General features: G+C 42.4%; 2 protein-coding genes across 3 annotated transcripts in view; one reads left to right on the top strand and one right to left on the bottom strand.

Annotated features, from left to right (window-relative positions):
* Nucleotides 1–874: 874 nt before the first annotated feature.
* Nucleotides 875–10,613, top strand: trim35-13 (tripartite motif containing 35-13; the record flags this gene model as incomplete). The annotated part of the gene is made up of 6 exons (XM_084329015.1): nt 875–1,341; nt 5,571–5,666; nt 6,724–6,954; nt 8,488–8,510; nt 9,221–9,339; nt 10,033–10,613. The coding sequence occupies exons 1-6, from the start codon at nt 1,177–1,179 to the stop codon at nt 10,611–10,613; spliced, it is 1,215 nt and encodes a 404-aa protein (XP_084185141.1). The 5' UTR covers nt 875–1,176.
* A 343-nt stretch (nt 10,614–10,956) lies between these two features.
* The window catches only part of slc27a1a (solute carrier family 27 member 1a), a 44,752-nt gene continuing 30,716 nt past the window's right edge, over nt 10,957–24,992 (bottom strand). For both annotated transcript variants that reach the window (XM_084329316.1, XM_084329315.1), the window contains 7 exons: nt 23,356–23,465; nt 21,631–21,840; nt 21,039–21,165; nt 19,806–19,943; nt 18,675–18,839; nt 16,644–16,790; nt 10,957–12,629 (listed from right to left, as the gene is read on the bottom strand). In XM_084329316.1, coding sequence (XP_084185442.1) covers nt 12,472–12,629; nt 16,644–16,790; nt 18,675–18,839; nt 19,806–19,943; nt 21,039–21,165; nt 21,631–21,840; nt 23,356–23,465 — 1,055 coding nt within the window. In that variant the 3' untranslated portion in view covers nt 10,957–12,471. The remainder of the gene's footprint in view (nt 12,630–16,643; nt 16,791–18,674; nt 18,840–19,805; nt 19,944–21,038; nt 21,166–21,630; nt 21,841–23,355; nt 23,466–24,992) is intronic.

Raw genomic sequence — 24,992 nt, forward strand, 5'->3', positions numbered from 1 at the left:
ATTGGTGAGGTGTAACGTGTGGGAGGTCACACTACCCTCACCATCTCCCTCCCTCGCTGTGCAGGCGCCCTGACCGACCTGTAGGAGTCGCTGTTTACAACGACCATAATACCACCCCACCGGCTTCCCTCCCGCTGACTCTGCCAATTGAGCCAAGTATGACGGCCGGCCAAGCCGGAGGCAACGCTGACAGCCGGATTCGATACCAGTGTCTCTCGCATTGGTGACGAGCGCTTAGTCCGCTGCGCCACCCAGCCGCCCTCTCACACCACTTCTCAAGTGGAAGCATTCAAACCTCACCAACATCCTCCGATTTCACCCACGAGTCATTGGAAATGGACTATTGGGGCGTCTGGGTAGTGTAGAGGTCCGAGACCCGGGTTTGATCCCTGGCAGCGGTACCTGCAGCTTGGGCAGATGTTCCAACAAACACAATTGTCATCGTTCATGGGTGGGAAGCCAGTGAAGGTAGTATTCCTGGTCGTTGCAACAGCGACTCCTACTGGTCGGTCAGGGGGGGGGTCTGGGAGAGGTAGCGTTATGCTCTCTCTCTGGAGAAGACGATAAGCTAATTTCCCAAAATGTTGGCGTGTTCTTTTAAAACGATCACGTGTGACTCCTCAGGTGCCAATTCCCTCCTGGTCTTATTTATATGACACTCAATGTTCTCGTTGCTTCATTTGACAGAAAAATTAACTACCAGCAAGCTACTGCAAAATGTAGTCAAACTGCTAGTTTAATTCCACGCAGGGAAGCTTCTCCCCAGCACTTGAGTGGCTGTAACGTGCTGCACGCTCAACACAACACACATCCTGTGGGGCGCTGAGCCGCCCACTCCCTTATTTCAGGCAAACATTCAGGTTTAAATGGGGTGTTGCCTTGAGAGGCGTGGGAAGGGGGTCATTAAAGCCCTCCAAAGCAAGAGCCACCCGCTGCCAGACACACTCTTCTTCTCCAGGGCAACCTTTCTTGTCCAGGGCAACCTTTCTTGTCCAATCTGCAGAAATATTCTCCATCAGCCGGTGGTGCTAACTTGTCTGCAAAGCCCGTCTTATAGCGACAGCTGGGACGGACGGGGCAGTGTGGGGGGGGGACAGCTGTCCTTTGTGCCGTCTTTGTTTCGCGAGGTGACTATAGTGGTGGAGCCCGGTGCCGGAGGCCTGTAAATCCCCCAAGATGAGTAGAAACACAAACGGCCCGTACTGCTGCGGCGAGCACAAAGGAACACTAGAGCTGTTCTGTCTGGAAGACCTGGAGCCGGTCTGTGGCGTGTGCCAGAAATCTGATGCTCACAGGAGTCACAGGATCTACCCCATTAAGGAAGGTGTTCATGACTGTAAGGTAGGAAGGAGAGAGGTTGTTGGAAGTCATTCAAATGGATAATCGACTTTGTATGAATTTTTGTTTAAAAACTTTTTTTTTCTTAAATTTCTTTTTTTTAAAGCCACAATAACTTGTGAACAATCAAACTCAGCCACCTCGAGAGTTTCACCAGCATTAAATACACTAAACTTTTAGTGATTACTGCAAGCATGAACATATTCTGGGGTCACGCTGCTGTTATGCTAGGTTTTCACAACGACTACCACGTACTATGAAGAAAATGCTACGCAGGATCATTTTAAAGTCACTGAATTGGCACTCAACTAATTGCTTGTTCAGAACGTTATTAGCTTTTGTCCACTCCATGTGTGCGCGTCATTTATAACCCAACATCTAACGTTACATAACTTTTCTTCCTCACAAATAATCATAATTGTTATTATCATCATCCTCATCATCATCATTATTACATCATTAACTTAAGTCTTTGTGATTGCCCTGTGCTCCTCCAAGCCGGACACATTATACCCTGAAACGGGAATATGTATGAGGGGCGCTTGGCAGAGTTAATTATATTTCTAATAATAGACTTATATTTTGGGTGGGTTGCTGCTCGGGGCCCCTCGGGGAAACTTGAAACCAGGAGCGTAAGGTTTTTCGTGAGACTTGGCACCCGGAGCGTGCTACTCTCCTGACCTGACCCCCGCGACCTACGGGGCGGGAGAACACCTCCCGCTACTCTGGCATCACCTCCCGCTCCCTCCATAAACTTCAGATGGTCCAAAAATTCAGCTGCCCGCCTCCTCACAAACACCCGGTCCCGTGACCACATCACTCCTGTCCTCCACTGGCTCCCGATCAAGGAACGCGTTAACTTCAAAATACTACTCCTAACCTTCAAAGCCCTCCATAACCTGCCCCCCCCCCTACCTGACTGACCTCCTTCTCCCTTACTGCCCCTCCGGTCCTCTTCCACTGCTTCCCTCACTGTCCCGTAATCCAAACTCAAAAAGTGTTGGTGATCGGGCCTTCTCACGTGCTCCACCCCGAGTCAGGAACACCGTCCCTCAGACCATCAGAGACTCTCCCTCACTCTCCACCCTTCAAATCCCATCTCAAAACCCACCTGTTCTCCCTAGCATTCAACCCCCCCTACCCATAACCCCCCTCCTCCAACCTGTTGTTGCTCGTTACTGTGGCTCTATGTTCCTGTGTCTCTATGTTCCTGTGTATTTCATATTGTTCCCTGTTTTTTGCCTACTGTCAGCGACTTCGGGTTACTGAGAAGCGCTATATAAATTAAATGAATTATTATTACAAGAGTTAACTCTTTAATTAGGGATGCTCGATATTGGCTTTTTTACCGATACCGATATTCCGATATTGTCCAACTCTTAATTTCCGATACCGATATCAACCGATATCAACCGATACCGATATATGCAGGGTTTCCCCGTCCAAAAAACTGAATAATTTCAGGTAACTAATAATTTCACTAGATATATAACAAATATTGTTATTGTTTTTTTTGTTTTTAAACCGATACCGATATTTTCCGATATCACATTTTACTGCCGATATCGGCCGATAATATCAGTCGGTCGATAATACCGGACATCCCTATCTTTAATTAATTGCCAGATCCGAGATATCTCGGGTTTTGGTAATTTTTTCTTTTATTCAATATTTGTATTCATTATTCATCCACTGACATCAGAGTTGCCATAGGAAAGGATTTTGTGATCGCCAAAGTGCACTCAAATGTCTCCGGGCGCTATATTTAGACGGAGCCGAGTAAGTCGCTTCATCAAACCACTTTGGAACGCATCTGGCACACTTGATCCATAAATTGTGACAAATTATGTCCGGGACCAGATGGACACCAATACTGGAAATCGCGATCAGACAATTGGAATATTATTTTTGGAATACCCCCGACCACAGGGACTATCTGACATCAATTTCAGCTTGATCCAACAATGTTTTGATACTGATCCAGCTGATCAGCGTTTTTAGTGTTCAATACGAATGCCGTTACTGGCAATCAAAGCATCAGAAACGACCCCCCCCCCCCCCCCCCCTTTCATGCATTCATGATGAAACATAATACCTATTATATACATTTGATTTGGAAATAGTAGCGTGTCCAGGCAAGAAACGCCAACGCTTATAGTAGAATTCAAGTTGTGCCCTATAAATCGCTTCCCAAGAATGATCCCGGATCACTCTGAAATTATACTTATATTCACCACGGGATAATGCGCGAACATATTCATGAAAAAATTCTCCTTTTTGCATCTTGGACAGAAGAATGTCACTGTCAAATGACCATAGTATTGTCCCCATAGCTATAATATAGAATATAGATATAACTCTCCAAACATAGTGACGCACAGTGAAAATATGTAATGGAAACCTGGCACGTTAGCTACAAGGCCAAGACTAATAGCTGGCACCGAATGAGTTAATGGAGACTAATAATGTGACATGAATGCACGGCTGACTCTCCTCCCTGGACGGCCGACACTATGGACGCCTCAGATCCAGTATGTCTATGGATGCCGACACTATGGACGCCTCAGATCCAGTATGTCTATGGATGCCGGGGGGGTAATCTGGAAGTTCCCGGTTCGATTCCCGCTCCTCCCGGGCAGCGTGTCGAAGTGTCCTAGAAAATATATAATTTCTATATTTAATATAATTTCTTCAATTTATACCTACCTACTGCTTTCATCATCTACAACTGCCCTGCACTGTAATCATAACTACCTACCTCATATAGTCTACCCATATAACTCTGTATGATAGTATATTTATATTCGGTAGTCGACTACCCCCCCGAATGCAAAAAAATAATATATATATATATATATATACAAATTTAATAAATGTATCATTAGCAATATTTTACTCTGTCCATTCTATTGCATAATTTTATTATCTATTCTACTATTTTATTGCACTGTATTATTTTACTCTGTCTATTGCTTTTTATTACAGGTTCAAAACTGTCAGGTATTAAACTGTGTGGGTAACAAACAAGAGACTGTCAGGCTTTGCACCCTGAGAGAGGGAACTGCGCCCTGAGGGGGAGGTTTGCCCTGGGTGGGAGGTTCAAAGGGTCAAAGTGGGTATAAAACAGGAGGGAAGACTGTCAAGTTTTAAACTGTGGATACCAAATAGAGAAGGTAAAGACGACTTTGAACTGTTGAACAGTAATCCAGAACCATTTTATTGCACTGTAAAATATATATATATTTTTTATCTATTCTATAATTTTATTGCACTGCACTATTTTACTATACCATCTATTTTATCTTACTCTTTTTATTATTGTCTATTTAAAACTGAATCAAACCATAAACGAGGTGGCCTGTTGGGATGTAATGTGAAAAACTGTGATTTTATATGTCTGCACATTATGTGCTCATTTTATGTTGTGAAGCACTTTGAGCTGCAGTTTCTGTATGAAAGGTGCTATACAAATAAAGTTTATTATTATTATTATTATTATTCCATTTGGGCTGTGGGGGGTGCTTTATGTCTGAAGGAGTCGACTGAAGGCTTCTTGTCCTCTGCAAAAGCATGCAATTGGTCCACTGATGGATACATCTTGATATTTGTCTAGTCTAGTGTGTTCATTAGATGGGTGAAATCCTCTTTCAGCGCCTCTGTGCCAATTTTTTTTAGGCAATTAGCCTCGCTAGTATGCGCGCCATTAGTGTTAGCCACGCTTCTAGGCCTCTTTGCTTTTGGAAAGAATGATAATAATATATATACCGGTAATATAATTTTTTTGCATTCGACTAAGGTTGGCAGTCGACTACGGCTCCTTTAGAACGATTAGTCCACTATTCGACTAATCGGGGTCAGCCCTAATATATATATATCTATATATGCATACATATCTGTCTGAATATACCTGCATATAATCATTCTATATACCTAGAAGGGGTGACAGAGGCTCAGGAGGTAGAGCGGTCGTCTGGTAGTCGGAAGGTTACCGGTTCGATTCCTGCTCCGATTCCTGTGTCGAAGTGTCTTTGAGCAAAGACACTTAAACCTTAACTGCTCCCAATGAGCAGGTTGGCACCTTGCATGGCCGCCTCCGCTGTGAATGGGTAATATGTGAGGAACAAATAGTAAAGCGCTTTGGATAAAAGCTGCTATATAAATACACCATTTATCATTTTTATTTATTAATGCCAACACCGTGTTAAAGTGCTGTCTTGCCGTTGACCTTGCAGGCGGAGCTGAAGGCGGCTTTGCTGCCTTTGAAGGTCAAGCTGCAGGTGTACAGGAAGGCCAAATCGATCTGTGACGACGTGACAGAGCACATTAAGGTAGAGAGAGTGTTTTTATCACAACCAAATATCACTTTAAAGATACTGTAAGTAGTATGTCTTGTTAAAATAAGTGTTACATTTAAAGTGTTAAACATTCCGACAGCCATCGCTGAGTCTCCCGGTCTCTCCACTCTGCAGTAAACAGAACATAAATATACTGGTATCCCTTCCCACTTTATCCAATCAGGAGAGAGAACCCTAGATATTTTTTACTAATTACAAGAAATCTTATCTCACATATTTGCTTAAAACTACGTTTTATTTCTTATTTTTGACAAGACAACTTTTGCAGTGAGAGTTCTCTCTCCTGATTGGATAAAGTGGGAACGGGATACCAGGAAATTTATTTAGTGTTTACTGCAGAGCAGAGGGACTGGGAGACCCATGTTACTGACCAGACACTCTGTATCAGTGATGGCTGTTTACTGCAGAGCGGAGGGACTGGGAGACCCATGTTACTGACCAGACACTCTGTATCAGTGATGGCTGTTTACTGCAGAGCGGAGGGACTGGGAGACCCATGTTACTGACCAGACACTCTGTATCAGTGATGGCTGTTTACTGCAGAGCGGAGGGACTGAGAGACCCATGTTACTGACCAGACACTATCAGTGATGGCTGTTTACTGCAGAGCGGAGGGACTGGGAGACCCATGTTACTGACCAGACACTCTGTATCAGTGATGGCTGTTTACTGCAGAGTGGAGGGACTGGGAGACCCATGTTACTGACCAGACACTCTGTATCAGTGATGGCTGTTTACTGCAGAGCGGAGGGACTGAGAGACCCATGTTACTGACCAGACACTATCAGTGATGGCTGTTTACTGCAGAGCGGAGGGACTGGGAGACCCATGTTACTGACCAGACACTCTGTATCAGTGATGGCTGTTTACTGCAGAGTGGAGGGACTGGGAGACCCATGTTACTGACCAGACACTCTGTATCAGTGATGGCTGTCAGAATGTAGAGCTACTTCTTTGAACATGTAGAACAAAAACATTACAGCACCTTTAAGCAAATAGAGGTCATCAGTCTAAACGCGTCTATTTACAGAACCAGTTTGAGCACACGGAGAGGCAGATCAAGGATGAATTCGAAACCCTTCAACAGTTCCTGAGAGAAGAGGAGGCAGCCAGACTCACCGCTTTAAAGGCAGAGGAGATGCAGAAGACTGGGATGATGAACCAGATGATGGAGGAGATCAACAAGGAACTGTCGTACCTCAGCAACACAATAGTACAAGTGGAGCAGGAGATGAGAGCAGAGGACATCCCCTTCCTGCAGGTCAGTTGATAAGAGATTCTTCAACTAATTGTACAAAGAAAGTTCAAATTGAAATACTTGAATGTACAGGTGCATCTCAATGAATTAGAATATTGAGGAACTATATTGATTCATGCAAAAGGAGCCCTGACCAAGTATTGAATGCGTATACTTTTCAGTAGGCAGATTTTCTTTTTAAATAAATGTACGTATTTTTCTCCCATCCCAATTTAGGTGTTATGCCAATGCCCTTCCTGGTCGTTGCGCGCATTTCCCCCCCACTTGCCGGCCTAGGGAGGGTTGATAGATACTATCACATGTCTCCTGCACAGTGTTAATTTTGTCAACGAAAATGACTAAATATGGTTGTCAACAAAGCCTTTTCCCCTGACTAAATCTAGACTAAAACAAAAAAGACAAAAACTGACAGACTAAAATGCTAGTTGACTAAAACGACTAAGACTAAAATGAAAAATAAATGAAGGTGACTATATATGAAAATGAAAAATGAGCATTTGACACATGACTAAGACTAAAACTATTGGTTTGATTATGTCTTATGGTGTATATATGGGGAGTGGGGCGTCTACATGAATCTATGATCCCAATAGAAATTAATGTGAATTTGACTGACTGTAGCGGTACAATTGCATTACAAGAGAATAAAATGCCTTTTTTTTCATTAACGGAAAAAAATGACAAAAATGTCATCCGTTTTCTGCGACTAAATCTAGACTAAAACAAAAAAGACAAAATCGAGACTAAAACTGACTAAGACTAAAATGTTCAGACCTGTAGTTGACTAAAACTGACTAAACGAAAAATAAATGAAGATGACTAAATATGATAAACGAAAAAGGAGCATTTGACACATGACTAAGACTAAAACTAAAGTTAAAATAGCTGCCAAAATTAACACTGCTCCTCCGATACATGTGGAGTCAGCCAGCCGCTTCTTTTCACCAGACAGCGAGGACTCTCACTGGGGGAGTGTAACGCGTGGGAGGATCACACTACCTCCCCCAGATTCTTTCCCTGCTGAACAGGCGCCCCGACCGATCAGTAGGAGTCGCTGTTTACAACGACCAGGATACACACCCCACCAGCTTCCCACCCGCTAACACTGCCAATTGTGTTAGTATGGACGACCGACCAAGCCGGAGGCACCGCTGACAGCTGGATTTGATACCAGAGTCTCTGCGGTGGTAGGCAGGCGCTTAGTCCGCTGCGCTACCCAGCCGCTCAGTAGGCCGACATTTCTGTAATATATATATATTTCTTTATTAGTCTCGTTCTAATTTTCTCAGATACTGAATTTTGGGTTTTCATTAGCTGTAGCCATAATCAACATTTTAAGAAATAAAGGCTTGAAATATTTCACTGTGTGTAATGAATCTATATAATAATATGATTTCCACTTTTTGAATTGAATTACTGAAATAAATCAACTTTTCCTCGATATTAAAATGTATTGAGATGCACCTGTAATGTTTGAAGTTATATTACTTGAACATAATACATGGTGAAAATCGTTTTCTTCAATTTGCTTTACAGAATTACAAGGACACAATCAAGAGGTACAGTATGTTGATTCTTGTCAAAGCCCATTTTAGTAATAACTCTTCAATGCTTTAATGAGATTTCCCAAATGGGTGTGTTCAGCTCTAGCAAATCCCGGCGAACAGACTTTATATAATCCCCAAATTCAGGGTAGACCACTAAATACTAGTTAATGCGGTATTAACGCGTCAGCGCCCGATTCTATTAACGCCACTATTTTTTTTAACTCACTATTAACTTTTTAGATTTTTTTACTAGACTTCACTCCGGTGTATTATTGATACTCTCATTGATACTATGTTTGTTTCTGACTCAAAGTGTGTGTGTGTGTGTGTGTGAGAGAGAGATAGAGAGAGGGGGGGGGGGGTGAGTACTCAGCCCTTGTGTGGGTGAATATAACAAGTTCCTAACGTTTTCTTTCCCCTATTATTTCATTGTTTTAAATTATTATTTTCTTTTAAGTTATTTTGTGCATCACTCTGTTTTGAATTTGATGCAAATTTGCGATGCATGAGGGTCATCCTTTTGTGTTAAATGGCTGCATAAAGCAAGCTTTTGTTGACTCATGTTGATAAGAGTATTAAAACATGGAACTTGAAAAAGATCAGTTTAAGGTATGAATTTTTTTAAATGAGATTAATCGCGAGTTAACTAAGGAAAATCATGCGATTAATCAGATTAAATATTTTAATCGATTGACCGCACTAAATACTAGATCTGGTTACAGAACCTGGCGAAGCACCTCAGACCCTGAGATGATTCCTGGAGCCCTGATTGACGTGGCGAAGCACTTGGGCTCTCTGAGATACAACGTGTGGGAGAAGATGAAGGAGATCATCAAATACAGTGAGTTCCTGTTTCTAATATTCCGGCTGGTTCTTAGGGTTCCTCCAGTTTGCTCTGAACTAGGAAAAGCTTTTTCCTGGAATGCCCTTCGACTGACTCTGAAGCTGAAGGTTCTTCCTTCTTTTGCAAGTATGATCTCCGACCACTGTGTGTCAACTTGTAACCGTCTTAGCTGATTCTTTTTATAGTTTATTCTTATTTATTGTCCCTATGAAGTTGCTGATAAACAGTCTTGTTTTGTTAGCTCGTCATCGCTGTAAATGAGGGTGACCTCAGTGTCTTATAAGAGTTTAAATAAAGGTTTGAAATTGAAATAATACTGTATTCTATTGTGCTTCTATTTCATTTAGTTTATATCCCATTTTATTCCACCTTTTTATTTTACAGTTGTACAGCCCTGGCCTATTCCCCTAATTATAGTTATATTCTATTGTGCTTCCCTCTTTTTTTTTATGATCTTTTCCCCCCTTCTTTTTCCGTTTTCTCCCCTCCCAATTTAGTTCATATTCCATTTGATTTCATTCCATCTTTTTATTTTATTATCCGTCCGTTATTGTCCACGACCAAAGCAAATTCCTTGTATGTGAAAACTACTTGGCAATAAAGACCTTTCTGATTTTGATTCCGGTTAATATCACTCTTTCCTTAACTTTTGTCCGATTTCCTCGTCCCCCCCCCCCCCCCCCCCCCCAGATCCCGTGGTTCTGGACCCCAACACGGCGGCGAGCTGCTTCGACCTGTCCGAGGACCTGACGACCGTGCAGTGCTGCCGCCCGATCCGCAAGCTGCCGGACAACCTGGAGCGCTTCGACATCAGCGCGGGGATGCTGGGCTCGCAGGGCTTCTACTCCGGGCGCCACAGCTGGGACGTGGAGGTCAGCGACAACACGTACTGGGTGCTCGGTGTGGCCAGCGAATCCATCAACTGGAAGGGCAAGCACGTCCTGACGCCCGCGCAGGGGTTCTGGACGATACGGTTCCGCAACGGGGAACACAAGGCCTGCACGGCGCCGTGGGCGTCCCTGACCATGACGAGAGCGCCGCGGGTGGTCAGGGTGGTGTTGGACATGGACAGAGGCATGGTGGCGTTCTTTGACCCCGGAGAGAGGACGCCTCTCTTTACTTTTGCGGATATCGGCGCGCCCAGAGTCTTCCCGTACCTCTGCACGACCTGCACCGAGCATCCTCTGAAGATGCTGCCTACGAGAATATCTGTGTCAGCCGAGCTCGATTCTCCACGGAGGTCTTCTGCTATCAGAGCCACTAGACGATAGGAAACGTTGTTCTAGATGAGAGAATCGGGAGTTGCTTTTCAATGTTATATTATTGTCTATTTTAAAACTGCCATAGAATCAAACCATAAACAGGGTGGCCTGTTGGGATGTTGGAGCCTAATGTGAATTGTATATGTCTACACTTTTTTTTTTTTTGCTGCTGTGAAGCACTTTGAGCTGCAATTCTTGTATGAAAGGTGCTATACAAATAAAGTTTATTATTATTATTATTAATGACATGTGTGAAGAATAAGGCATGTTAGTCTTTAGTGAAAGCAGTGCGCATTAGAACACAAGCCACTTGTAGTGTTGTTATGAACACACGTAACGGAACACATCTTCTGAAATGTTTATTCGAGTTACACTCAAACGTTTGCCAGATCTCAAAATAATGTTAAGATTCACAATCATTTATATCTACATTATTACTCTACCGTCGAAACACTTTTGTTACATGGGGTCAAAACAATGTATGCCACTGAGCTTCTTAAGACACAAAAAAATGTAATGAGAACTGTTAAAAATCTATTTCCGCATTCTTTGTGAACTTCAGGCAAATCGTTAAACACAATTTGTAAATGGGGCACAGGATGATGGTTCATATAAGGCACATTCAGTAACAACTTTGAGAGTGTGTGTCTGTTTATAAACCTGTGCATTACTTCAAAACATGATTCGTGCACAACTTCCAACTAAAGTATCTAGGTTTCATTTTGCTACAAAATGTAACATTCCATAAAAAAAAAAAAACTAAAGAAATTAAATAAACCTCCTACAGTTAGTGTTTGTCCTAGTGCATGTACGCTGCATGTTGCATAATGGTTAATCACAGCCTCACTGTCATCCTTAACACACAGCCATAACTCAAGTATTGCTCGATTCTACACAGATCCTACCCGTTCTGTGGCGCTTGCAGCATTAATTCACCCTGTTCACCCTGTTCACGGGACTCCTTCATTATCTCTTAACCACCAGGCGAAATATTCTGGTGCCATAACATGAATCCCGTTTCAAGTGAGACCCTCCCCCCCCGCGGGAAGATCACTTTGGCTGCGTTCACACACTGCAGACGAAAGTGGCCCCCGAATCTGATTTCTTTCTTTGCTCATTATATGGCTCAGATCGGATTCTTTCACGACCGTGTGAACGGCACAAATCACATGGAATCTGATCTTTTCAAATCCGATTCGGGCCACTTTCATAATGTGGCCCGGAATCAGATACAGGTCAGATTTTTTGCAACGCGACCTCAGTCTGAACAGTCATGTGATTATTATTTTTTTTACATCAGTCTAGATTGACATTTGTCACAATTCTTTACGTCCCGTCTTCTTTATTCCTCGTTTGCCCCGTGCGGGTCAGTTCAGGAGCGCGAGCAGTTCACACTGGAATCTGATATTGGCCACATATATATATATATTTTTTTTTAAATGTGAACAGCCAAACAAAAAAACGAAAAAATCAGATCTGAGCAATACATCAGAATTGAGCACTAAAGCTTGCAGTGTGAACGCAGCCGTAATGTCTGAAGCCCCCCAGGTGTTCTTCTGGCTAAACTATGAGCAGGAAAAATGATGAAATACAACGGAAACGAATGCCCTCGCACTATTGTCCTGGGGTGTTATTCATACAGTGTTAGAACATGATCTGTAACAGTACAACGGCTGCCTACTGACGGAGCCCTTTCCTCTACAGTCCCTGAATAATTCAGAGTCAGGGAGGTGTTTTAGAGAGGAGAGACAGATCCATACTGCCACCAGTACACAGATCCATACTGCCATGCAGTACACAGATCCGGCCCCCTCTTTCTACTGTGTTCAACAAGAGGCACCCTGACTGCCTCGCTCGCTCTGCCATCTCATAGAGACATCCTACTCTCCACTATGTCATTGTGCATTTCCTCATCTACGACCTCGTAACGCCCTGCTCTGGAGTTCAAAAAGTAGATCTGGTCGGTAGAGAAGCGCGGGTCATAACCCTCCCTCTGCAGCCTGGTCTTCTGGATTTTAAAGGTGCCTGCAAGCAGAGAAACAGAAAGATACGTTGTGTACAGTATATTTTTCATTCGTTCAATCTTTATTTAATCCGGGAAGGATCATTGAGAGCAAGCACTCATTTACAATGACGTCGGGAAATACAACACGTAATAAATAAATATATATATATATATTTTTTTATTGTTTGGGCGAGCCCACAACACAATAGACAATAGTGTCATCTGCATAGAGATGAGCCTGACAACCCCTCAACGAAGAGACAATATCATTAATACAAATAGTAAATAAGACTGGCCCCAGGATTGAACCCTGCGGTACGCCTTTTGTAATGGGCAAGCGCTCGAATTAGACATTTACCGTTTGTCTGAGCACTGAACGACAACATGCACACTTACTGGGTGGCGGGCATAACTAGCGGGTCCATTAACTGGAAGGGCAAGCGTGTCCTGACACCAGCAGAGGGGTTCTGGACTATAAGGGTTCACAATGGAGAACACAAGGCCTGCACTGCCCATGAAGAAAACACCACAGTTGGTCAGGATAACCACCACTTTAAAGCGACACCTGCTGGCAACAAGCGGTACCGTCTGTGTTTTCAATACATTTCACACAAGCCTCTTTGCTCTATTGCCTCAGTCACGTGTGCTTTCTTTTCTTTTTGTTTTACATGCAGAAAGAATTCTTGGTTTATTGGCGGTCGAGGTAGCTGCATATTTGTTTTCAATCGTTGCAAAAAGATACCCAGTGTTCTGCGAGCGAAAAAACGATCACGTCTCGTTCGTTCTGGGCGTACTTCTGGTATCGTGAGGAGGCTGACCCAGACCCTTTGAGGCCAGAGCAGCGAAGGTGAGTCCTGTGTTGAATTGTGGTCACAATTTGCTCTGTACACGCTCCACAACTTTATGGATGTTTTCTTTCAATAGAAATAAAAAACCCAAATTAGCCCATTTTCAGGAATCTGAATCTTATCGATACTTCAGTCAGACAACTTTATAAACTGAAAGTGTCTGCTCCGTCTGTGTGCACAGCAGAGTCGCGGCACAGAGTAGCAGAGTAGATTTCACCACGTGACGGAGAGAAGGAAGTCTCTGGACCACATGACATGGTTACACAATGGTGCCAGAGGATTTGGCAATATTTTGGATTTAAACCCAACGCTAATAGGGAACCCGTTAACGTTAATGAGGCAATCTGTGACCTTTGTATGAGGAAGGAAGTTGTACAGCCGCCAGAGTGAGGCTACTGGGCCCTACAGCAGCAGGACAGACCAGTCGTGATGCACTGAATATAAGAGGGACAGTGTGAGCATTCGTGTTGTTCAAAGTACTGTACGAGTGTATTCTTAGTGTAGTGTACATACTACCAGGAAAAGTCATTGCATTTCAATATGTGGAGTGAAACTGTGGAACAGTCTGAATGTTGTGCTTAAGTAATGTCCAAATATAATACAATTCAAACGGAGTTATAAAGAAATCATTTTCACGAGGTACAGGGATGAGGAAGGGATTTGACATTCACGGGTGTTTACATTTTTATTTTATTTTCTTCATGTTTTACATATATTTTTTTATGTTTTACATATATTTGTATATATATTTGTTTTGTAAGGATTTAAATCAGTAAGGAATTACATACATTTTGAGTAATGGAAAAGGGGTAGGATTAAATAAGTGTATACTTCTTCCTGCTCCTTTTCGAACATGTAAATAAATTTTTTTTATTTCATTGTTAGAGATTAATGATTGTTTTTGTTTTATTTACATAAAGATTTCAAATCAAATCAAGAGAAAGATCTAAGGCTGCATAGCTACATTGATCCGTCAACGAACGGATAGAAAATGTACAAGGTATTACCGTCCGTTGGTTTATTTTTTAAATGAACACATAACGTTAACTCATTCAGCGCCAGAGTAATTCAGAGTAAACTCGTTGTTGGCCGCCAAGCATTGAGCGCCAATAAAAAGTAAACTCGTTTTTAGATCCTTTGATATTTTTTCTTTGATCCCCGTTCTAAACAGTCCCCCGGAGCCTCCTGGCATAACGTTGGAATTGCAATGACGATCGAAATCTGACTGATTGGCTATTACCGTACGGCTTACTTTGCATGTCGGACATTTGCCCGAAACACGTATACAGAGAAGTTGTCGCGACATAGAAGTAACTTCCTAATCGAATTAAGACCCATCATAATCATATTTAAGACCCTTTTAAGACTTTGTAAGGTCAACAATTCTTATTAAATGTAAGACTTTTTAAGACCCAAGGGAAACCAGCTTGTTTCACCAAAGTGATCATTTAAAATACAGTCTTGTTGAAACCTTTGTGCATGAATTACTAGATTTTAACTACAATAAATACAGCCTTCTCTTGGGCATTTCCTGGTTGTTAAACAAGGTAGGTAAATACTTACACCTACAAACATAATAATATTCTAACAGCAATTAATGATTAGTTATTAATTAAGATTAATAAATTATTAATTCATTTAAAGGGGACATGCATTGCTAGTCCTTGCACTATTTGGGCAACTTTACACAATTCCTATGAGTCTATGGAAGACATCTGTAAGTTTTTTAAATTTTTTTTTAATTCATTGTTTTATATTTCTAATGAAGTACTCGAAGGCATAATTATTCAACCTCAGGATTTCAGGCCGTTATTGGATGGGCTCTGCCCATAAGCGCTTTCAGTGACAGTCACCCACACAGCGTGATACATACGAGAGAGAACGAACGAGCAAACGAGAGAGAGAGAGAGAGAGAGAGAGAGGGGAGAGATGCGTCCCCGACACACACGCAGTCAAGTTTGTGTGTAAATGCTCCGAGGGAGAGAGATGGCGCACACACATTTACACACACTTCTGCACGGTCCCGCCGGTCCCTCTCTAACTGTACCATGGGAGGCTGCAGTTGGTGAAGCATATGAACGTAAACGACTGAAGTACTCCAACATAGCAGCCGAGGCAGAACAACGCGGCTGGCGTGCCCAGGTGCTTCGGGTGGAGGTTGGTTCTAGAGGATTTGTTGCCATGTCCACAACCAAGCTTCTTAAGGAGATGGGAGTGCGAGGACAGGCGTTCCGACAAGCTGTCAAAACACTGTCAGAGGCTGCCGAACGAAGCAGCAGATGGCTATGGATTAAGAGAAAGGACCCCAACTGGGCTGCAAAATGACCATCGAGGGGTAAAAGCAGAGGGGGGCACACCTGGGACGCCAGGTGTTGCCGTTGAGCCCTTCGGAGGTGTCGTGGGCCTGTCAACGAAACACCAATGAAGGAGGGTGCCCACCTGAAGACCCCAGTGAAGCTTTTACCACTACCCCATTCAAAAAAGTGCTGATTATCTAAGGGATTGTAATATCTAGTCCTATAAGCTCAACTCTCGCTCATTCTCTGCCTCTGTCAAAACCCGTTTGAGGAAGTGTCAGGTTACACTATGCGCTACAACCAGAGGGGGCGTTACTGCAAATCAGTACCTTATTCACGTCAGCAATACAGTCAAATCAGAACAGCTTAGTTGAGTGAGGGAAGATCTCGTGAACTCGAGACTAGACTGATTAGTCAATATGATAATTAACGACACAGACCACATTGATACAATCCCCAATTGCTAGGATACAATGCTAAACACTGGAAAAGGCCATTTATAATGCATGGGACCTTTAATTATTCAAAAATATATTTTAAATGCATAGGTTTATTAAATATGAGGAGCTAAATGACAGGCCGTGTTGTATCAACAAATTAAAGAAAATGATGTAACAGACATTTTGATAGCAGGATAAGACGTTTTGAAAATGTGAAAAATACTGTCCGAAAATAATTATTGCAGCTTTAGAAATACCCATAATAGCATTCTTCGCGATACAGATATCGTGTTCTTTGATTTTTACGATATCAATATGAATTCTATTATTGTTCAGCCCTAGTATAGAGGACATGCTACGAGGAGAAAATAACTGGTACATAGATTGGTCGTTGGTTGGAAATTGATATGCACCTATAGGAATGAGATCTGGGACTGTGCTGATCTTACCTGTGGTGTCTACTTGTGGGGAGATTCGTAGGAACACAGGGCGAGCGTACGGGGGTAGTGCTTGTTGAACCCCCTTCCAGAAAGCATCACAGTCGAAATTCCCCAGAGTGTCTGCGATAGCTGCCATGCCTGCCTTCCCCTCCACCCCTGGGTTCGAAAACACAACAGAGTGATAGTGAGTAGGAGAAGGCAACCAAGAGGTTAATCATGTCAAGGCAGAACAAGTTTAAAAACACTATTGTGATATCGATTATTAATCAACAGAACATTGTCAACTTCTAACTGTTTTAGATTATTAATCAACAGAACATTTTCAATTTGTAATGGTTTTAGATTATTAATCAACAACAGAACATTGTCAATTTGTAACTATTTCAGATTATTAATCAACAACAGAACATTGTCAATTTGTAACCGTTTTAGATTATTAATCAACAACAGAACAGTGTCAACCTGTAACTGTTTTAGATTATTAATCAACAGAACCTTTTCAGCGTGTAACTGTTTTAGATTATTAATCAATAACCTCTTTCCCAGTTTTATCTCCGTGAGAACTACTGCCAAAAGTGTCTATGGGGTAGAATTTCCGGTGTATGTACTTCCCCTGGAAGCTGCCTCCGAACGGACCAACCAATTTGCCGAATCCTGTCGACAAACAAGCTAGAACGTCCCGGTCATGTAGTAAATTCTTCAGGCAAAGCCGTTGGAGTGGCTTAAGCGAGGAAATATTGTGCACTTCACACGTTTCTATAATTGTTTTGTTGGAACCGGAAACGCCTGTAGCCTGTACTTCCTGTACTTCCGTTTAGACACTTTAGGAGGCATATCTTGTCCAGCCTAATTAAGCAACAACAGAACATTGTCAACGTGTAACTGTTTTAGATTATTAATCAACATTACAACTTGACCTATTACTCTGCCTTTTTGTCTTATTTATTTATTTATTTATTTATTTATTTATTTATTTATTTATTTATTTATTTATTTATTTATTTATACTGTATTGTTATGTACAGGTGCAGCTCAATAAATTAGAATGTCGTGGAAAAGTCAATATATTCCATTGTATTGATGCAGTAATTTGTGCAAAAGGAGCCCCAACCAAGTACTGAGTGAACATACATGAACATACTTTTCAGAAGGCCGACATTTCTATATTACAATCTTTTTAAAATTTTTATTATTGGTCTTATGTAATATTCAAACTTTCTGAGATACAGAATTTTGGGCTGTAAGCCATAATCATCCAAATTAAAACAAATAAAGGCTTGAAATATTTCACTTTGTGTTTAATAATCCTATAATCTATGAGAGTTTCACTTTCTGAATTGAATTACTGAAATAAAATAATTTTCCCACAATATTCAAATTTATTGAGCTGCACCGTATATTGCAATATTTTTTTGATTGTACGACTTGTTTTACTGTTCACTTGTTTTGCTGAAATTATTGAATATTATATGTATGTAACATATCAAAGAAAGTACCAGAACTTATCAGACAATGTACCGGTACATATCAGACAAAGTAACTAAGTTAGGGGCGGTCGGGTGGCGTAGCAGAGATTGCGTTTGTCACCAATGCAAGAGGCTGCGGTCTCGACTCCCGGAGTCAGCATTGCCTGTGGCTTGGGCCGATCGTCATACTAACTCGTTTGGCCGAGTTAGCGGGAGGGAAGTCGTGGGTGGTAATCTGGCCAGGTCTGGTCAGGTCTGGGCGCCTGCTCAGCGAAAGGCAGGAAGTGGTGAAGGCAGCGTGACCTCCCACGTGTTACACTTCACCAATGAGAGTCCTCACTGCCAGGTGAAAAGAGAGCCACTGGCTGTCTCCGCATGTGTCGGAGGAAGCATGTGGTAGACTTCAGGGTTCCCTTGTACCGACCAGTAGGGGGAACATGCGCACAACGACCAGGTAGGGGAGGGGGGGAATTGGCATAACGACTAAATTGGGATGGGGAGAAAAGCATAGAAAATCAGGCGGAGAAAAAGAGGATTAAAAAAAAAAAAAAAAAGTAGCTAAGTTAGGTGTCACCTGGAACTGCCACCCCATATACGGCTACGTCTGTCTGGCCCAGCAGACCGCTCAGTGTGCCCTCCACCTCCGTGGTGGAGACATTTTCCCCGCGCCAGCGGAACGTGTCCCCGCTACGGTCCCGGAAGTACATGTAGCCCAGCTCATCCATCACCAGCACGTCACCTGGGCGAGAGAGACAGACCGTACAGGGACAAGAGTGACAACTGGTTTTCAACCTTTGTATCGGGTGGCAAAAACAATCACTTTAAACAAAATGTCACTTTAAAAATGGAAAGTCACTTTAAAGGAAGGAGGTACTGTATAGTATAGTTTAGATACATTAAGAGTTAAAATTGTAAATTGTATATTGTATACTAGTGTTTCTCAGGAACTTAGCATGTCTTTTTTTATCATGCATATCTTGTGTCTTACCTATTACATTTTTTTTATATGCCTATTTTATTATTGTATTTTGCACAATCAATGCGGGCATGACCACCCGCATTTCACTGTAATCCCTGGTATGTATGTGACAAAAAAAAATCTCTTGATTCTTGATTCAAGGTTGGAGAATCAGCATCAGCAAGGAATCAAACAAAGTCTGTGACTGAAACTAAACATGAAATACTTCTTTGTCTGACTCTTAACCACCGAACCCTGCACGAACTACAACGTATGACGTATAGCGTGCCAGTTAGGGTACCTTGTGCATCCTGCACCTTGTCTATACGGTTTACTTTTACTCATAGTATATATAATCTTTTACTATATTTATTGTAATGTATAATATAACCGATAGGGCATACAGACCCTCATCTGCACCTTATTATTGCCTATATTTATGTCTTTCTACTTTTACCCTGCCCATACCTTATCTTATCTTAATACATATCAGGGTTTTTTGTATTAGAACTTTGTGCACAAATGTAATATGATCAGGCATGCGATTATGAAAAACCTGAACATTTTCATAATGATACCTTGCTAAACAGGAATTTCCAATGTCTTTCAAATGTCTGTGAAAAGGTCTCTTCACTTTGTATAGTACTGTATGCTAAAAATAATTAGTTGAAAATACCTGTGTTTGAGATTACCATGAAATCTGTATGTATGTTCCATCAATTATTTAGACAAAAGATTATCGCTAACCTGATAAATATGCGGAGTCGTTTTTCTTGAAGACATTGTTGGCTATCTTCTTCTTCGTGGCGTCCTGGCTAGCATAGCCATCGAAGCGCCGTAAGGGATCCTGTTGGTTGATACGACCCACCAGCAGGCCTGGCTCTCCTGCAGGGTGAGAGGGAAGGTCAGCAAAGGCTTTCCAGGAGAGGAGAGACGCACATGGACAGTGTCCACCAATCACAGTGAGCAAGCCTCCATCAATCACAGTGATCAAGCCTACACCAATCTCAATGATAAAACATGTAAACAAATAAGAAATAAGAATGGAGACAGGATTTCATTCTCTAGTTGATTGACTAAACTCTTAGATTAGATTATAATTTCCAATTCATTGTCATCATACAGCACAAGTACAGTACATTGCAAATAAGTTTGGCATCCAACCAGAGTGCAAACAGTAAAGTGCGATAGTAATATACAATGTACAGGTGATTAAACTGGTAGTTTAAGTACTACTGAGTAATAGTGCTAATCAGATATATGTACAGGGTTGTAGTATTAATATGTACAGTGATACAGGTATAAAGACACTGTGGTAGTAAGTTGTACTGGCCAGCAGTGTAACTAGTAAGAATAGGTAAGGGATATGTACAGATATAGACATTGTATATTACTATCACTTTACTGTTACATTTGCACTCTGGTTGGATGCCGCACTTATTTTCGTTGTACTATACTTGTGCTGTATGATGACAATTAGGGATGCTCGATATTGGCTTTTTTACCGATACCGATATTGTCCAACTCTTAATTTCCGATACCGATATCAACCGATACCGATATATGCAGGGTTCCCCCCCAAAAATGTTTAATAATTTCAGGTAATTAACATTACATATCTCTTGTTGTGGAATTAACACAACATTATGCATACTTTTGACAATACAAAAAATCTGAATTTGTTCTTACTTGCTTGCCTGGGTAAATAAAGGTTATAGAAATGTAAAAAATAAAATGTATTTTTATTAAAAAAAAATGTAACCGATAGATACAGATATTTTCCGATATCACATTTTAATGCAGATATCGGCCGATAATATCGGACATCCCTAATGACAATACATTTGAATCTAATCTAATGTTAAAATGGTAAAAAAAAATAATAAAAGATTGGGGCTTTGGTGGTTTGAGACGACAGCAAGCGTGGCTGATGTCTGGGTGCTTTGGGTGTAAAGTGCCGGTGTTCACGGTGCTCCTCACCAGGCTGACACGGCACACAAAGCCCCCGGCTGTCTCGCACCAGCTCCATGGTCTCCTCGTCCACCTTCACCAGACGGATGGGGTAGATGTTGGGGAGGATTCGGCTGTTGAACCCGCAGGCTCCCACCTGGAGACGAGAGGGTTAACTGCACCCTGTTCCGACTCACTTCGTTCAAGACTCAAGGTGTTTATTTGTCATAATACACGGTTAAACAGACAAGTTACGCGGTACAATGAAAAAATCTTTACTTTGCTAGTCACAAAATATAGACTTAAAACTAAAATGGAAAATATTAAGAAAAAGTTTAATGCTAAGATAAAGAATCTTAAAAATATATAAATAAAGTAGAAAAATAAGGCAGTGAGAGTAACAGTATTGCACATTCAGTTCACAGTGTAGTGGTAGAAGGATACAAAGTGCACTATTATATATATACACACACATACATGTATGTAATGTATATATATGTATATGTATGCATGTATAATAGTGCACTTTATATCCTGATAAAGTGAGTTGGAACATAATATTGCAATGCATATATTTCACTTCATATCACCCGAGAGACACAGAATCACTTTGACCTCTGACCTTGCCGTCCATGTTGGCGATGCTGCAGTTGCACTCGGTGGCTCCGTAGAACTCCCCGACCTGGGCCACCTTGAAGCGGTCGGTGAAGGCCTCCCAGACGCTGGGACGCAGGCCGTTCCCGATCGCCAGGCGAACCCGGTGACCCTTCTCCGCCGGCTTCTCCGGCTGGGACAGGAGGTAGCGACAGATCTCCCCAATGTACTGCACCACCTGTGGAGAGCCAATCATGTTCATTCAGGTTCCATGTGATGTACTGCACCACCTGTGGAGAGCCAATCATATTCATTCAAGTCCCATGTGATGAACTGCACCACCTGTGGAGAGCCAATCACATTCATTCAGGTTCCATGTGATGTACTGCACCACCTGTGGAGAGCCAATCACGTTCATTCAGGTTCCATGTGATGTACTGCACCACCTGTGGAGAGCCAATCACGTTCATTCAGGTTCCATGTGATGTACTGCACCACCTGTGGAGAGCCAATCACTTTCATTAAAGTTCCATGTGATGGACTGCACCACCTGTGGAGAGCCAATCACGTTCATTCAAGTTCCATGTGATGGACTGCACCACCTGTGGAGAGCCAATCACGTTCATTCAGGTTCCATGTGATGGACTGCACCACCTGTGGAGAGCCAATCACGTTCATTCAAGTTCCATGTGATGGACTGCACCACCTGTGGAGAGCCAATCACTCTCATTCAAGTTCCATGTGATGGACTGCACCACCTGTGGAGAGCCAATCACTCTCATTCAAGTTCCATGTGATGGACTGCACCACCTGTGGAGAGCCAATCACTCTCGTTCAAGTTCCATGTGATGGACTGCACCACCTGTGGAGAGCCAATCACGTTCATTCAAGTTCCATGTGATGTACTGCACCACCTGTGGAGAGCCAATCACGTTCATTCAGGTTCCATGTGATGGACTGCACCACCTGTGGAGAGCCAATCACGTTCATTCAAGTTCCATGTGATGGACTGCACCACCTGTGGAGAGCCAATCATTTTCCATGTGGATATTCTTGCTTCCAAGCTGCGATAGAAAATTGGCTTCCAGTACAGAATGTTCAGATTTGCACTACATCTCTACCTCATTTCTGCATTTTGTACATTGTATATTTTTTGTACAGTGTTTGGTCTGTATTCTTTTTACTTGTTTTACTGTATGAAGCACAATCTTAGGGGGCTCATACAGAACCAAGCATTTCACTGTAATGTACATGTACCTATGTGACAAATAAAACTTGATCTTGAAACTTGAAATAGATCCAGCTTTCCTGTGATTAGTAGAAAGAGGATTGTTGAAGCCGTTTTCTAAATCTGGACTATGGTGATGTGATTTATAGACAGGTTTCAACTCTTAAAACCTTTGATGCTTCCAACACCTGGAACGCCGTCCGACTGACTCTGAAGCTGAAGGTTCTTCCTTCTTTAGCTGCATTTAAAAGTATGATCTCCGACCACTGTGTGTCGACTTGTAAATCTTAGCTGATTTTTTATTGTTTATTCTTATTTATTGTGCCTATATGTATGAAATTGCTGATAAACTATCTTGTTTCGTAAGCTCGTCGTCGCTGTAAATGAGGGTAACCTCAGTGTCTCACGGGTTGAAATAAAGGTTTGAAATGAAATATTACAGACTCAGAATCCTGCTTCTGTTTTTTTTTTACAAACATCGTCACTCTGCAACACTGACGTACGGTTTGGAAGAAGAAGCCTTACGGTGCAGTTGTGCTTGATGCAGTCCTCCCAGAAGCGGCTGGCGGAGAACTTCCTCTTCACCACCACAGTGAGGCCGTTGATCAGACACTGTCCCACTCCCATGATGTTACCTGAGCCGGGGGATAGAGGTCTCACTTAGGATAGTAGCACAGGTAGCATGAAACACAAGCATTTACACAGGGTGCCCAATCTTACACATACAGTATCTGTAACTTGGTGGGCGGCACGGTGGCGCAGTGGTTAGCACTGTTGCCTCACAGCAAGAATCTCCTGGGTTTAAACCCCAGCAGTGGTTAGCACTGTTGCCTCACAGCAAGAATCTCCTGGGTTTAAACCCCAGCAGTGGTTAGCACTGTTGCCTCACAGCAAGAAGCTCCTGGGTTTAAACCCCAGCAGTGGTTAGCACTGTTGCCTCACAGCAAGAAGCTCCTGGGTTTAAACCCCAGCAGTGGTTAGCACTGTTGCCTCACAGCAAGAAGCTCCTGGGTTCACTTCAAACCCCAGCAGTGGTTAGCACTGTTGCCTCACAGCAAGAAGGCCCTGGGTTCAAACCCCAGCAGTAGTTAGCACTGTTGCCTCACAGCAAGAAGGTCGTGCGTTCACTTCAAACCCCAGCAGTGGTTAGCATTGTTGCCTCACAGCAAGAAGGTCCTGGGTTCAAACCCCAGAAGTGGTTAGCACTGTTGCCTCACAGCAAGACGGTCCTGGGTTAGAAGTGGTTAGCACTGTTGCCTCACAGCAAGAAGGTCCTGGGTTCAAACCCCAGCAGTGGTTAGCACTGTTGCCTCACAGCAAGAAGGTCCTGGGTTAGAAGTGGTTAGCACTGTTGCCTCACAGCAAGAAAGTCCTGGGTTCAAACCCCAACAGTGGGCCTTTCTGTGTGGAGTTAGCATGTTTCTCCCACACAATAAAGACACGTGCATGCTAGGTATATCCTGCCATTACCCTTGGCGAAGGTACTGGCGTTACAACTGGAGTTGATCCCCAGATGCCGCACTGTCTGGTTGCCCCACTGCTCCTAAATATTTAGGATGAGTCACAAATGCAGAGGGCGAATTTTACCAGGGGGATTAATAAAGGTTCAACTTATTAACTTAACTTAACTTCTAAACTTTATCTTTCAAAAAGAAACAGCTGTTGCACTAGCCCAGAACAGCAAAGACTCAATGTAATATTATAATCCTGCTCAAGATATTCAGTGATGGTGGATCAATGCATATAATCCTTTTTACATATCTGTAGATCAGGGGTTCTCAAACTCTTTTATACCACGACCCCATTTTATTTAGGATTTTTTTTGGCGACCTCACACTTAATGTATCGGGTAATTTCAACGTGGAATTAAGGAATATCAAAATAAAAGCACACGTTGTTGAACTTGATCATGCATATCTATTCAAAAATGTTATTACATCACTATGTTATCAATACACATTTATAAAACGAGGCATATTTAGCCAAAATATGTTGCCAGAACATACGTTTATTTTTTTACTTTCCAATGTGCCAACTGTCACCTACCCACGACCCCACTTTGGGTCGCGAGACCCGTAGTTTGAGAACCGCTGCTGTAGATACTATATCTATACATATCCCTTACCGACTCTTACTAGTTACGCTGCTGGGCAGTATGACTT

Source organism: Notolepis coatsorum (assembly GCF_963971535.1).
Source record: "Notolepis coatsorum genome assembly, chromosome: 14".
NCBI lineage: Eukaryota > Metazoa > Chordata > Actinopteri > Aulopiformes > Paralepididae > Notolepis > Notolepis coatsorum.